Source organism: Nycticebus coucang, chromosome 2, assembly GCF_027406575.1.
Source record: "Nycticebus coucang isolate mNycCou1 chromosome 2, mNycCou1.pri, whole genome shotgun sequence".
NCBI classification, from domain to species: Eukaryota; Metazoa; Chordata; class Mammalia; order Primates; family Lorisidae; genus Nycticebus; species Nycticebus coucang.
The window spans coordinates 39,698,459-39,712,868 of NC_069781.1; the positions used below are offsets into that span (position 1 = coordinate 39,698,459).

Below are 14,410 nucleotides of genomic sequence, written 5' to 3' on the forward strand. Positions count from 1 at the left end.
AGCAAAATAAACTTGCCAAAATGTAACTGGGTGATGTATTTCTTAAATTAACAGCAGTGTTCTCTGTCCTCCACACGTCCTCTCAATTGTGTCTTTTAGTTAGACACAATCTAGAAGCAGAGTCAGAGTCAAATTTGCACCTTTTGGCAAACCTAGTTCCTAGCCTAGTTCACCTGAATTTATTTTTGTATGATCATATACAAAAATACCATAAGGTAGGGATAAAACTTGTTTTTTGCCCTCAGATACATGGTTAATGACATGTTGATTGCCGTGTCAATTAGTGCACAGTTCATTCTTTCCTCCCAGTAATTTGAAATGCCCCTGTTATGTCCCACACCACACACACACTCCTCTCTATATAACTGGGTTCTTGTTAGAACTCTTTATTGTATGCTCTTACTTTCTTGTTTGAGCTTGAGCTGCACAGCTTTAGGTCTTGTAGATTTACAGTTTGTTATATTATCTAATATAACATATTAGATATGTTAAAAAAAAATTTCTTTGTCATTTTTAAACAGTTTTGGCTTTTCGTGTGCTTATTATCTCCCATAATAATTGAATAATTTTTAAAGTAAAAGACATTATTTATTATAATTTAGCTGTTTTTTTATTATTAAATCCTAGCTGTGTACATTAGAATGATCATGGGGCACCATACACTTGGTTCATAGACTGTTTGACACATTTTCATCACACTTATTTTTATTTTTTTGAGGCAGAATCTCACTTGGTTTTTCTTGGTAGAGTGCTGTAGCATCATAGCTCATGGCAACCTCAAACTCTTGGGCTCAAGTGGTTCTCTTGCCTTAGCCTCCCAAGTAGGTGGGACTACCGGCAGCTGCCACACATGCCCCAGCTGTTTCTTTTTTTTCCAGAGACAAGCTTGCTCTCGCTCAGATTGGTTGGTCTCGAATTCCTGAGCTCAATCAATTAACCCGCCTTGGCCTCCCAGAGTGCTAGGATGACAGGTGTGCATCATTGCACCCTGCCCGGCTTCTATTTCTTTTTCTTTCTTTTTTTTTTTTTTTTTCCAAATTAACATGAGCATACAAATTTTTAGGTTACGTTGTTTTCAATTCTAAGGCAAAGTTCAAGTTGTAGTTGAGCCCTTCACCCAGGGGGGTTGCTAAACACCCTCACATTGTGCACCTTAGGTGAGATCCCACTAATTGCCTTCCCTCCTCCTGCTGATCGCCCTTCCTCTCCCCCCAATTTAACAATTTTTAATATGTATGTTAAGATTTTGATTTTGACTTCGTAAAATTTATAGAGTAATTGGGAGACAAAAAGCATCTTTGTAGTAGTGAATATTTCCATTCAGGTACATGGTTTTATTTGATTTATTTTCATGTATTTTGCTGTTTTTCCCTACTATTTTTTTTAAAAGATCTTAGTTTCTTCATGCATTTTTCTGATGGCTGGTATTTAGGAAAGCTTTGGTTTCCATAAGTTTATCCTGTATCTGACTGGCCACCTTACTGAACTTGCTTTTTTAGGGTTATAATTGTTTTTTTTGGATTTCTTGGTTGGCAACTGTTTTTTTGTTTGTTTGTTTGTTTGTTTTTTAGGCTCATGCAGAGACAAGTAAAACTTGGTTGACAGGGAAATTCACTGAACTCAGATTACTACTTGATGAAGAGGAAGCGTTGGCCAAGAAATTCATTGATAAAAACATGCAGCTTGCCCTCCAAGGGTACAGGAAGCAAGCTGAGTCTTGTGGAGATCAAATTGACATCATAAATGATCTGTCCAACAGGATCTGGAACATCACTCAGGAGCGCAATCCTGTACTGCAGCTGCAGGTAATACTGGGGTTTCTGTTCATAAGCTGCCACCTGCCATTTCTGCTCGGTTATTGTGGCTTTGAGCACAGTATCAGCACACTAAGCAAATACACAGAGAATTGCCTTGTCAGCATGTAGACTTTCATGCCCCCCACCCTCCCACCCCCGGCACAATTGGCCAAAAAATATACATTGTTAAGAAGATGATATATATCTTGGTCTAATTAAATAGTATTAACAACCACAAATGAAATAATATTAACAGCCACAGGGCCTCTGTGATCTTTTTTTTTTTTTTTTTTTTGAGACAGTCTCACTTTGTGGCCCTGGGTAGAATGCCATTCTGTCATAGTTCACAGCAACCTCCAACTCCTGAGCTCAAGTGATCCTCTTGTCTTAGCCTCCTGAGAAGTTGGGACTATAGTCGCCCACCACAACACCTGGCTAGTTTCCAGAGACGGGTCTTGCTTTTGCTCAGGCTGGTCTCGAACTCCTGACCTCAAGAAATCCTCCCACCTCGGCCTCCCAGAGTGCTAGGATTACAGGTGTGAGCCATCACACCTAGGCGAGGGCCTCTGTGTTCTGAGTGCTTTATGTATTTTAGCTCTAATACTCACTAGAACTCTGCAAAGTAGTATTGTCGCCCCATGTCGCCCCATGAATGAGAAATTACAGCTCAGAGGGGTGAAGTGACTCACCCAGGCTCATATAGCTGGTAGGTGGCAGAGCTGACATCAGAACCCAGATCTGTCTGACTCTAAACCCACAAGACACATTACCTGGCCTTCTGCCTATATAGTCGCAAACTGAGATACCCATAATGAAAAGACAGGTGTCTTTCCAGCAATGAGCAGATTTCAAAAGCTGAGTTACAGTTTGCTAAGGGAGAGAAAAGGATAGTATTCCTTGGCTAATGGGCTTTGTTGAGGTTGTTAAGGATAGTATTCTTGTCTTCCAGGAACCATGGCAGAAATTCCTGTCTTGTGTCAATACTCCTATGCATTCACCAGTGCACTAGGATTGCTTTTCCACTAACATAACTCTCCCTGTTTCCTTCTTTGCCTTGGCTTCTGGGAACCTCAAAGTCAGATCTGTTTCAACTTGTGAGATTAAGACTTCATGGCATATATTTTGTGTATGCCCAGATTAGCTGGGGGTTTGCCTGGAAAATAAGACAGACAAACCAGTCAGTACAAAACCAGCGAAGCCAGCCCCTGGTGGATATTTCCACTCTCGTACCTTCACATGTCCTCAGTTCTGTGTCTCACTGTCAGCTATTTCAGCCAAGTTCTGGGCACAGTGGGGATTGTACTTTAGCAAGGCAAAATGCACAAAGCAGTTCATTTGTTTGTTTGTTTTTAAACGATGGTAATTTTTAAGGATATCTAATACAAAGGAATGCTTCCATGGGGAAGAATGCTATTCTCACACCCTAAAACACTTTTTCAGGGTTTCATCATCTCTTTTTTTCTATTTCTTTTCTTTTCTTTTTTTTTTTTTTTTGAGACAGAGTCTCACTATGTTGCTCTCAGTGGAGTGGCGTCACAGTTCACAGCAACCTCTAACTCATGGTCTTACATGATTCTCTCGTCTCAGCCTCCCAAGTAGCTGGGACTACAGGCGTCCACCACAACACCCGGCTATTTTTTTGTTGCAGTTGTCACTGTTGTTTAGTAGGCCGGGGCTGAGTTTGAACACGCCAACCCCAGTGTATATGGCCAGCACCCTAACCACTGAGCTACAGGAGCAGAGCCTATTTCTTTCTTTCTTTCTTTTCTTTTTTCTCATTTTTATTACTCAAAAAAGCTTCATTTTCTTATTTAGCTTTCTGACTCTCTGCTGTGCCTTTAATACTTGCACAATGCTGTTCTGCTCCTCAATAAGGAAAGCACGCTTGATCCTGTCACAAACACATTTAGCACAACTGGAACCACCATAGGCCCTGCTGACAGTTTTCTGTTTTAAACAACCTCATAAGAACTTTAGGTCTTGTCTCGGTGCCTGTGGCTCAAGCAGCTAAAGTGCCAGCCACATACACCTGAGCTGGCGGGTTCAAATCCAGCCCGGGCCGCCAAACAACAATGACGGCTGCAACAAAAAAGTAGCTGGGCATTGTGGCAGGCACCTGTAGTCCCAGCTACTTGGGAGGCAGAGGCAGGAGAATTGCTTGAGCCCAGGAGTTAGAGGTTGCTGTGAGCTGTGATGCCATTGCACTCTACCCAGGGCGACAGCTTGAGGCTCCGTCTCAACAACAACAAAAAAAGAACTTAAAGTCTCACAACACAAACCCTTCCAAGTCTGCTTGGGCACACACCACATGCAGATTTTGGTCCTTTCCCAACTTTCTTGATATAAAGGTAAACAATTCTATTACCAGGGGTTCGGGACAGCCTCGTTTTGTTAGAGGCTGCATTGTAGGAAAGCCTACGACGGTACGTCAAATACCGCATCATTCTGAGTGCCCCTACGCCAGCTCAGAGAACTGTTCTGAGAGCTCTCAGCTCCTACAACTTCTCATATGGCAGCCGATTGTAAAGGACTAGAGATGAGTATATCTCTAGACAGCATCCCCGCTTTTTTCTATTTTCTTGTGCCAAAGCTACCGATTTTAATCATCTATCATTCCTTCATTCTATTTGTTCATTCATTTATTCATCAGTTTATACTGAACCAGACCCCTTGCTGGGCATGAAGAGCTCATAACTGGGTGGAGAGATAGGCTCAGAAACAGTTATAAACAATATAGGTTAAGCAAGCTAGTAAAACAGTATCTAAGGAATGCCTAACTCTGGGGGGAGGGGGTGTCTTGGAAGACCTTTAGGAAGAGGTGAAGGTGGAGTGGGGGGGTGCTCACTGGTATGTACAGAGGAATGGAGCAGAGAGGACATCCCAGGCCGAAAGGAACCCTGTCCACGTGAGAGCCTGGCAGGCTGGAGAGCTACTTGGGTGCAGCCTGGCCTCAGAGGAGTAGGGGCAATAAGGAGAGGGCATTGTAGAAGCAGCTCCACTGGGATGTCAGGGTTGCTCCAGGAAGGGCCATGGAGCTTAGACTTTGCCCTATAAAGCAGGGGTCCTCAAACTACAGGCAGCGGGCCCCATGCGGCCCTCCAAGGACATTGATCCGGCCGGCCGGGTGTATTTGCCACCGCTGCCTGCCCTGCTACAGTGCGCATGTGTGGAATGTGTGCGGCACTCTCCGACTCCCCTCCTCTCTGTCTCTCGACTCCTCCTCTCAGTCTCGGGACTAACTGATGCACACTTGCATCACTGGTTACTACTAGCAGTGACAAATATGGAACCAGACATTGACCATCTCATTAGCCAAAAGCAGGCCCATAGTTCCCATTGAAATACCGGTAAGTTTGTTGATTTAACTTTAGTTGTTCTTCATTTTAAATATTGTATTTGTTCCTGTTTTGTTTTGTTTTTTAATTCAAAATAAGATATGTGCCATGTGCATGGCAATTTGTTCATAGTTTTTTTTTTTTTAACTATAGTCTGGCCCTCCAATGGTCTGAGGGACAGTGAACTGGCCCCCTGTTTAAAAAGTTTGAGGACCCCTGCTATGAAGAGATAGGAGCCAGGGAAATGTTTTGTTTTGTTTTAGTTTTTGGCTGGGGTGGGACTTGAACCCACCACCTCCAGCATATGGGGCCGGCACCCTACTCCTTGAGCCATAGACGCTGCCTTGGGGAAATGTTTTTAACTGAAGGATGAAAGCATTAATGTTCTTTGGAAAGGTCACTTTGGTGACAGGTTAGAGGATGGACTGGGGAAGCCAGGACTAGAAGCTAGAAGGGAATTTGGGAGAAGACTGTGATGTCCAGAAGAAAGATGAGGGTGGTCTGGACCAGGGTAGAGACAGTGAGGATATGGTGAGATAAGCAAGGTTCAAGAGATAAGACAGAGGCCAGGCACGGTGGCTCACACCTGTAATCCTAGCACTCTGGGAGGCCAAAGCGGGTAGGTAGATTGCCTGAGCTCAGGAGTTTGAGACCAGCCTGAACAAGAGCGAGATCTTGTCTCTACTAAAAATAGAAAAACTAGCCAGGCATCGTGCCTATAGACCAGCTACTCAGGAAGCTGAGGCAAGAGGGCTGTTTAATTCCAAGAGTTTCAGGTTTCTCTGAGCTATGATGATGCCACAGCACTGTACCTGACAAAGTAAGACTCTGTCTCAAAAAAACAAAAACCAAAAGAGATGAGACAGTAATGATGAGTGGATATAGGGAACAGGAAGAGAGAAACCAAGAGGACACCTGGCATGAGAGATGGGTGGCTATACTCTGAGTCTGCAAAGGCAAGAAGCGCCTGTGCTCATTCATTCATTCATTCATTTCTTCAACCATAAATATTTATCAAGAACCTACTATGCGTCAGACCCTGTGCTAGATGCTAGAGTTTGAGGTTACCAGGTGGTGGCATTTGTCCTTTTATAGCCCCCAGTCCTAACCCACCCCTCTGAGCCACCTCCCTGCTCTCCCTGGACTTCCTGCCAGTGGTCGACTCTCTGGCCAGCTTCCCCTCCCCTAGCCCTCTGGGTTCCCATAAAACTGAGAGTGGACTCTAAAACTCTCAGCCTTCAGGCTGGATGAGGCTTCATAAGAGGCCATCCCACTGCCCCCTCCCAACGTACAGCATCCTACCAGGAGGGGCCTGCCTCTACCCCAAAGCTGGAAGCTGGGCCACTCCGCCCCGGGATCCCATCCTCCCACCCCTTCTCAAGCAACGCTGCTACCAGCCAAGGCCTGCTCACCTGGGGCAGTCCGCTGCCTCCCATTTCCTTCCCCAGGACAACCCTCCCGAGAGTGCTGTCAGGGTTATACTGCAAATACGAGAATGCACAGTAAGTGTTTGGGGCAAGAAAGGAGTTTATGAAAGAGCACTGTATAGGGTGGGGCCTTGGTACGTAGATATGTGATGTCCAGAAGAAAGACATGATTGCAAGAGGGACTTTACCTAACAATTGCAATCAGTGTAACCTGGCTTATTGTACCCTCAATGAATCCCCAACAATAAAAAAAAAAAAATACCTTGGACATATTTCAAAAAAAAAAAGAAAGAGCACTGTATAGCTCACAGGGTTTTCAAGAGGCCAGCGAATCCAGATGGAAGACAGGGCAACAGGGATGAAGGTTGCACAGGTATAGACCCCACTGTGCCCCTGCTGGGCAGGACGCCACAGCTCACACTACTGACCCCGAGCGTCCACCACTGCTGTCCCTGAGAACCACGTATTGTTGTCTGCCTTCACCCTCACTTTCAAATCTCAGGCTTTGGGCTGGGGGTGTCTTGTCACATGTCTGCACCAGGGATGCAGAGGGGCAGAGAGTGACTTTTCTAGCTTCAGCCTAGCAAGCCACACAACACAGGAAGGTATCAAAGAGGTGCTGTCCACACAGAAAACAGGACACATGCCCATGCCCACCGTGGTGGCCACACCCGTCAGTCAGCACTCCCACTGAACTTTCCAGAGTCCTTGGCTTCCTTTTGGGAGGGGGCTTCCTACTCTATCCTTGGGAGAACCCCCAGGGCTCCTTCCCCAGGAAGTCAAGACTAGCCCCTCACCCTTTTTGTCCCTGAGGCAGACTCCTGTTACTGGAAAGGGACCCTGTGTCCGCTAGTCCCATCAGCCTGACTCCTCCCTCTGCCCTCCCCAACTGGCACAGAGGGACTCCATGAACTTGGAGGGAGGGAGGGATCACAGAGCAGCCCTGAAACCTGGCCTCCACGCGTCTCCCGCTGGGGCCTGCAGTGCAGCCTCTTCAGGACCTGCTCCGGGGCCAGCCTGGGCTGACCTCAGGTGCCACGTCAGGGGAAGGCCTGAAGTGCTGCCTGGGTCTATCCCTGGCTGTGCAGTGAGGCTGGGACACGGACTGCGCTGCTCCCAGAGCCGCCCTGACCCTGCGTGCCCCGCAGGCGTACACGGCCACCGAGCAGGAGATGCAGCAGCAGAGGTGCCTCAGGGAGCTGTGCCACCCCGTGCCCCTCTCCTTCGAGCCCGTCAAGAGCTTCTTTCAGGGCCTCCTGGAAGCCATGCTGAGTACGGTACAGACACCACTGGACGTTCGCCTTAAAGAAAGTAAGTTGGTCACACGGCAACCTAGAGTGTCCTTGACTCTCCTAGCACCCCGTCTCTCCTACTCAGAGGCCCTTGGCCAGGCAGGCCTGGTGCCAGCCCACCGTCACGACTTCACCCCTATCCCTCCTGAGGCGGTGTCTTGCCTATCTCACACTGCCACTCTGCCCTGCTTCTGCCCCTCAGACTGCTCCCAGTTCCTGCCACACTCGGCTTCACCAGCTCTGGGCTCCCAGCTGAAAGGACCAACATTTCCTCCTCTGGCTGGGGCCAAGGCCCAAGCACCCTTTGAGGCAGGCTGGCACTGCTGCGCTCACGTAGGAAGCCCTTCCCTGCTCACGCCCTCTCCCCTCTGCCCTCCCCACCTGGGCCTGCCATATCCTGACTAGGGGTGTCCAGGAGACAGGTACATGGACCCCCCCTCCTTGTCTCTCATACATGCCTGAAGGCCAGGAACCACTTTGGGTTCAGCTCCAGTTCGTCGTGGGGTCTGGCCCAAGGCAGGTGTTCAGAAATATCTGTTCATTCATTCATTTATTCATTCGGGACATGCATTGAAGTCCCTATTATGTGCCAGGCATAGCAGGGCACAAGACAAAGCTCCTTTTCCTTTTCTGGTGCTCACAGTCTTGCGGGCAGGGCAGATAGACAACACAAACACATGTCAGGGGTTGAGAACTGCTATGAAGAATAACAGCGTAAGACGGAAGACTGCGAGTGACCAGAAGGAGGAGCTGTTTTATGCAGGGCAGTGGGGAACACATCTGAGAAGGGGACCGTGGGGAACACATTGAGAAGGGGACCGTGGGGTGACATGAAAGAAGCATTCTGCAGGCCCTGTGGGTCTGAAGGGCAAGAGAGCACAGTGGTCACATGCATGGCCTGTGGAGCCAAGCCAGGCTCCTAGTCCAGTCCTACCACTTCCCAACTCTGCCCTCTTGGGCAGGGTACCTCATTTTTCTGGCCTCTGCTTCCACATCTGCAAAATGAAGACATTAATACAGACCCCTGTCCTTGGTTGCTGTGAGGACCCTTTCCAATTTAACTTTTCTGCCACCTGCATACTCCCAGCTCTTATTTACATTTATTTTGAGTGATAAAGAGATTGGGGTTGGTGGTAATTACAAGATTACTTGTAATTATCCTACAGTTTTAAAAGAGAAAAACATAAATACAAACTCACCTGATAATTTTATTATCTATTTTAGGTTACATAAAGTGTTTTTGTTTGTAAGTTTTTTGAGTGTGATACTTCTTGAAACCATCTCCAAGACGAAGTGCAGGCTTCCTCTTGCACATCTCACTGGTTTCTCTCTTTTTACCTTTCTCATTTCTTCTGCTGCAAACCATGCAATCTTTTGTTGATTTTTTTTTTTCATTTTGCATTATGAAATGCATCTTCCCATGTAGCATTTCCTCAGTGTCAAAAGATGATGGTCTTCCCTTCTTTCTTTTTTTTTTTTTGTAGAGACAGAGTCTCACTTTATGGCCCTCGGTAGAGTGCCGTGGCCTCACACAGCTCACAGCAACCTCCAACTCCTGGGCTTAAGTGATTCTCTTGCCTCAGCCTCCCGAGTAGCTGGGACTACAGGTGCCCGCCACAATGCCCGGCTATTTTTTTTGTTGTTGAGTTTGGCCGGGTCTGGGTTTGAACCCGCCACCCTCGGTATATGGGGCCTGCGCCTTACAGACTGAGCGATAGGCGCCGCCCCTTCCCTTCTTTCTTGAATTTCTATTCCTCACATTGCTCACAAGCTGAGTGATGAGATTTCTCCTGTAAGAAAGGAGAAATCTGCACTTTTTCTACCCTCTTCTTCTTATCTAATGAGTAAAGGAGGTAGCTGTTCCCAGCTGCAACCTCTTCCATCAGGCAGAAGAATAACTTTTTCTACCATTTGTAGGACCTGCTTATAAATCTGTGATATCCATAGTACTGATCAGCTTTGTCTACTCTTCCCATAAACTTTGTGTACTCTAAAATAACTATAAATTTTTCAAATTGAACTGGCTGTTTCTTCCTTTAATCAGTGATCAGTGTTGAAAGCCAAAGAATGTACTGAGCACTGTCACTAACCTCTTATCATGGAATGAGAGGCACGTGATTTTCGTATCACATTGATAGGCACGTAATTCCTATTCTTGAAATATCTTTTTCAGATCACTTGGAAAATCCTTCCTAAAAGCCATAACTGTTCCTGTATTTTCATTTTAGGCAATTCCCAAGCAAGTTGGGGGCTTGTGTAGAAGGCAACCCAAAAATGTGTTGGACGTCTTCCAACATCAGAGCAGAAATAGGAAAATCGTGATGCTGAACCTCAGGATCAGAACATTAAATGTCCATAGAGTGCTCAGGCATAAGACGCACTGTGTAAGCATTAGCTATTGTCTTAGAGAGGAAGGAAGTGCAAAAGTCCTGGAATGAGGGAGGGGCAAGCTTGGCATGTGGCAGACGAGTGCTCAGGAGTGGGTATGGAGTAGTGAGGCAGGGCGGGAGGGAGAGATGAAGGAGGCACAGGAATTCCAGCCTGGAAAGTGGGCAGAAGGAAGTTGCCCTTTTCTGAAATGGGAAAGAGCATTTAGGATTGGAGAAAATGAGGCGTTAGGACCTGTTTGATTTGAGAAGTTTGACCTGCTACGTGTTGGTATCACATAGGCATAGGACAGAGGATTCTAGAGTGCTGAGGAAAGGGGAGAGGCATTCAACTAGAGGTGGGTTTCCACCTGTGATCGGTGCCTGGCGTGATGCGGGGTGGCGAAGGGGCCATCTCAGAGGAGCTGGTCAGAGAAGGCAGGTCTGGGGGGTGTTAAAGGCACTCCAGCCCAAACAGCTGAGGCAACATGGTTGCAGGCAAAGGGAACAGCAAGTGCCAAGGGCCCCAGGAGCTCCCCCGTCCCTCTTTTGTTGTGATGCCTCTGAGGACTCAGCTCTGGCTTCTTGTTTTCCATCTTTATACTGGCATTCACATGGCTGCCTTGGAGTTGCCTCCCATCCTTTCTTGCTGCCCTAACTGACTTCACTCTGGGGTCCTGGAGTTTTCTGGTTGCTGTGAATTTGCATTTCCTACTTAAGTTTGCAAGTGATTGTGCTCTCTTCCGCTGCACATATACTAAATTTGCAAGTGATTCTTCTTGGGGAGCAATCACACGACTCTCCAGCTAGGCAGTATTTTTAGTATGTCTCATTTGTGCTGCTTGCATGAGCACCAGGCACTCACCTCTCACAATTCTGTTACAGACATGAACTGCCAGCTCTCAGGCTTCAGCACCAAGCCGGGTGCCCTGTTGAAAATCAGTCCCTCCCCAGAGCGATCGCTCTTCTTAAAACGTAAGACCCCTGGGAACGGAAGAGGGTGGCCAGGGTGGGATGCTGGGTGGCAGAGGGTCATGGAAATGGAGGCTCCTCTTTTTTTCTTGTTAAGAAACTCAATGTTTTTTTAACTTAATTATTATTAGTTTTAAAGATATGTAAAGCAATACATGTTCATTGTATTAGACAACAAAAGAAAAGAAAAAAAATTACTCATAATCCCACCCTCTCCCATGGATAACTACTATTATTCTTCGTCCTTTCAGCTTTCTTTGACATATCTAACATACATATAATGTGTTTAATATATCTTTTTATTTTACAAACATCATATCATACCATACATACTGTTTCATAATCTGTGTTTTCATTTACTGATACACTGTGCACACCTTTGTTCGCTTAAAAAATTACACAGGTAATGCATACTTCTTGTAGAAAAGGAGAAATTATAGACATGTAAAAATTGCCTCTCCCAAAGATAAATGCTGTTTATATTTTAGTACATACCCTTTCAGATATTTTAAAGCATGTTTGAGTGCACATTTTTAAAATAGGCTCATACCATATGTGCTTTCACAATTTTTTAATTTAACAACATAGCTTGAACAATTCAATAAATAGAAATATTATCATTACTTTTGAATGATGCATGGTATTGCATGGAATGGATGTGTCATATTTAACCAATCTCTCTGTGTAGGCTGGTTTACATTTTCATGTCCATAAACACTGAAATGAACATCCATTCTTATACACATTTGTTGGATTAATGAATGAGCAAATGAACACACCTTAGCTCATTTTTGGATTATTTTTTAGGAGTAATTTCTCAAGGTGGAATTATTGGCTATCAGCCTAAAATTATCAGAAGGCTTGGGATCTACTTAGAAGATTTCATTCAGGCTCGGTGCCTGTGCTCAGTGGTTAGGGCACGGCCATATACACCAGGCCTGGTGGGCTCGAACCCGGCCACAGCCTGCTAAACAGCAATGACAACAACAACAAAAATAACCAGGCATGGTGGCGGGCACTTGTAGTCCCAGCTACTTGGGAGGCTGAGGCAAGAGAATTACTTAAGCCCAAGGGTTTGAAGTTGCTGTGAGCTGTGATGCTACAGTACTCTACCAAGGGCAACATAGTGAGACTCTGTCTCAAAAAAAAAAAACTTCATTCAATTCCAAGTGTGAGAACAGCCATCTGGGGAACATAAGGACACCAACGGGTGGTGATTAAGGCTCCCAGCACGGGGAAAATGAAGATTTTTTTTATAGGCAAAAAAGCAGAGGTGCTGAGCAGAATTACAACATTTTCCATTCAAAGTTTAACATACAGATAGAAGATTTGATTGGCTACTACTGATTACACTAAGGGGGTTGCTTAACATTCTCTTGTAAATAAGTAACAGTGGTCTAGGTTTGAATAAAGAATAAAAAGTCTGGTTAATGTATAATATCTCAACACAAAAGTCAGCAAGCTGTGTTTATGCACCAGAGAAGAAAAAATAACCATATTATGTGACTCAGTTTCCAGGGTTTAATTTTTCCCTTTGGTATAATAAATTTACAAGGTCCTGAAATGTTATTTCCTTTTTACATTGGGCATGCATTTTTATTTTTCTTTCTTTCTTTCTTTTTTTAGAGATAGAGTCTCACTTTGTCACCCTCGGTAGAGTGCCGTGGCATAACAGCTCACAGCAACCTCCAGCTCCTGGGCTCAGGCAATTCTCTTGCCTCAGCCTCCCGAGTAGCTTTGACTACAGGCACCCGCCAAAACACCTAGCTATTTTTTTGTTGTTGTTGTTGTTGCAGTTTGGCTGGGGTCGGGTTCAAACCTGCCATCCTCGGCATATGGGGCTGGTGCCCTACCCACTAAGCCACAGGTGCTGCCCTATTTTTATTTTATATTTAAGACAGTGTCTCACTCTGCTGCCCAGACTAGAGTGCCTAGGCGTCAGCCTAGCTCATAGCAACCTCAGACACCTGGGTTCAAGTGATCCACTTGTTTTACCCTCCCAAATAGCTGGGACTACAAGAATCTACTATAATACCCAGCTATTTTTTTCTATTTTTAGTAGAGGCGGGGTCTCACTCCTGCTCAGGCTAGTTGAAACTTTTCTGTGTTCAACCCTTCCTCAACCATGGCCTCCCAGAGTGTTAGGATTACAAGTATGAGCCACCTCACTCAGCGAGGCATGCATTTTTATTTATTTATTTCTTTTCTTTTTTTTTATTGTTAAATCATAGCTGTGCACATTAGTGCAATCGCCTGTACCCATTCTAAGATGCACCATAGATGTGGCCCCACCCATTACCCTCCCTCCACCAAAACCTCCCCCCTCCCTTTCCTGAGGCATGCATTTTTAAAGTAAACTGTAATTGAAATATGAAATACATAAAGAAAAATGCACAAATCAATGGTGTGTATCTCAATGACTTTTTAAAAGTGAAAGCATTCTGTAAACTTCCTTCAGATCAAGAAACAGAAATTTCCACTCCCCAGATGCCTTCCTCATGTCCCCTTTTATTTGCCATCTCCAAACTCCAAAGGGTATCTACTCTCCTGACATCCTTTTTTTTTTGCAGTTTTGGTTGGGGCCGGGCTTGAACCCACCACCCCCAGTATATGGGGCCCGTGTCCTACTCCTTGAGCCACAGGCACTGTCCCTACTCTCTCAACTTCTAACACTGTTAGTTTTGCCTGTTTTTTGAACTTTATATAACTAGATTATTCAGACTATACTTTTTCTCCTCAACATAGTATTCATAAGATTTATCCATGTTATTGTATATAATAGTAGTCTATTTATTTTCACTGCTATATAGTTTTCCATGGGCATAGGGCATTTTATTTATACTACTAATGTACAATTGGATTGTTTTAGTGTTGCCTGTTGTGAATAATGTTGCTATACACTTCTTGTGCATGCCTCTTTTAAATTTTTTTTGAGATGGGGTCTCACTATTTTGCCCAGGCTGGTCTTAAACTGCTTAGCTCAAGCAGTCCTTCCACCTCAGCCTCCCAGATAGCTAGAACTGCAGGAGTGAGCCACCATATTTGGCTTGTTCATGTCTTTTGATGCACATATGCATGCATTTCTGTTGGGTATTTACCCAGAGCAGAAGAAAATGATGTCCACTATAACCACTTCTATTCAACATTGTTCTAGATGTCATAGACAGTACCTCAAGACACTAAAAAGAAGAATAAGTATTGAAAATGGAAAAAAAAAACCTT

At 45.1% G+C, this 14,410-nt stretch overlaps 1 protein-coding gene across 1 annotated transcript in view; it reads left to right on the top strand.

The window, feature by feature from the left end:
- Positions 1–14,410, top strand: part of TRIM14 (tripartite motif containing 14) — a 40,890-nt gene that overhangs the window by 18,181 nt on the left and 8,299 nt on the right. Inside the window, exons 3-5 of the mRNA XM_053567964.1 lie at positions 1,572–1,805; positions 7,707–7,869; positions 11,102–11,191. Coding sequence (XP_053423939.1) covers positions 1,572–1,805; positions 7,707–7,869; positions 11,102–11,191 — 487 coding nt within the window. The remainder of the gene's footprint in view (positions 1–1,571; positions 1,806–7,706; positions 7,870–11,101; positions 11,192–14,410) is intronic.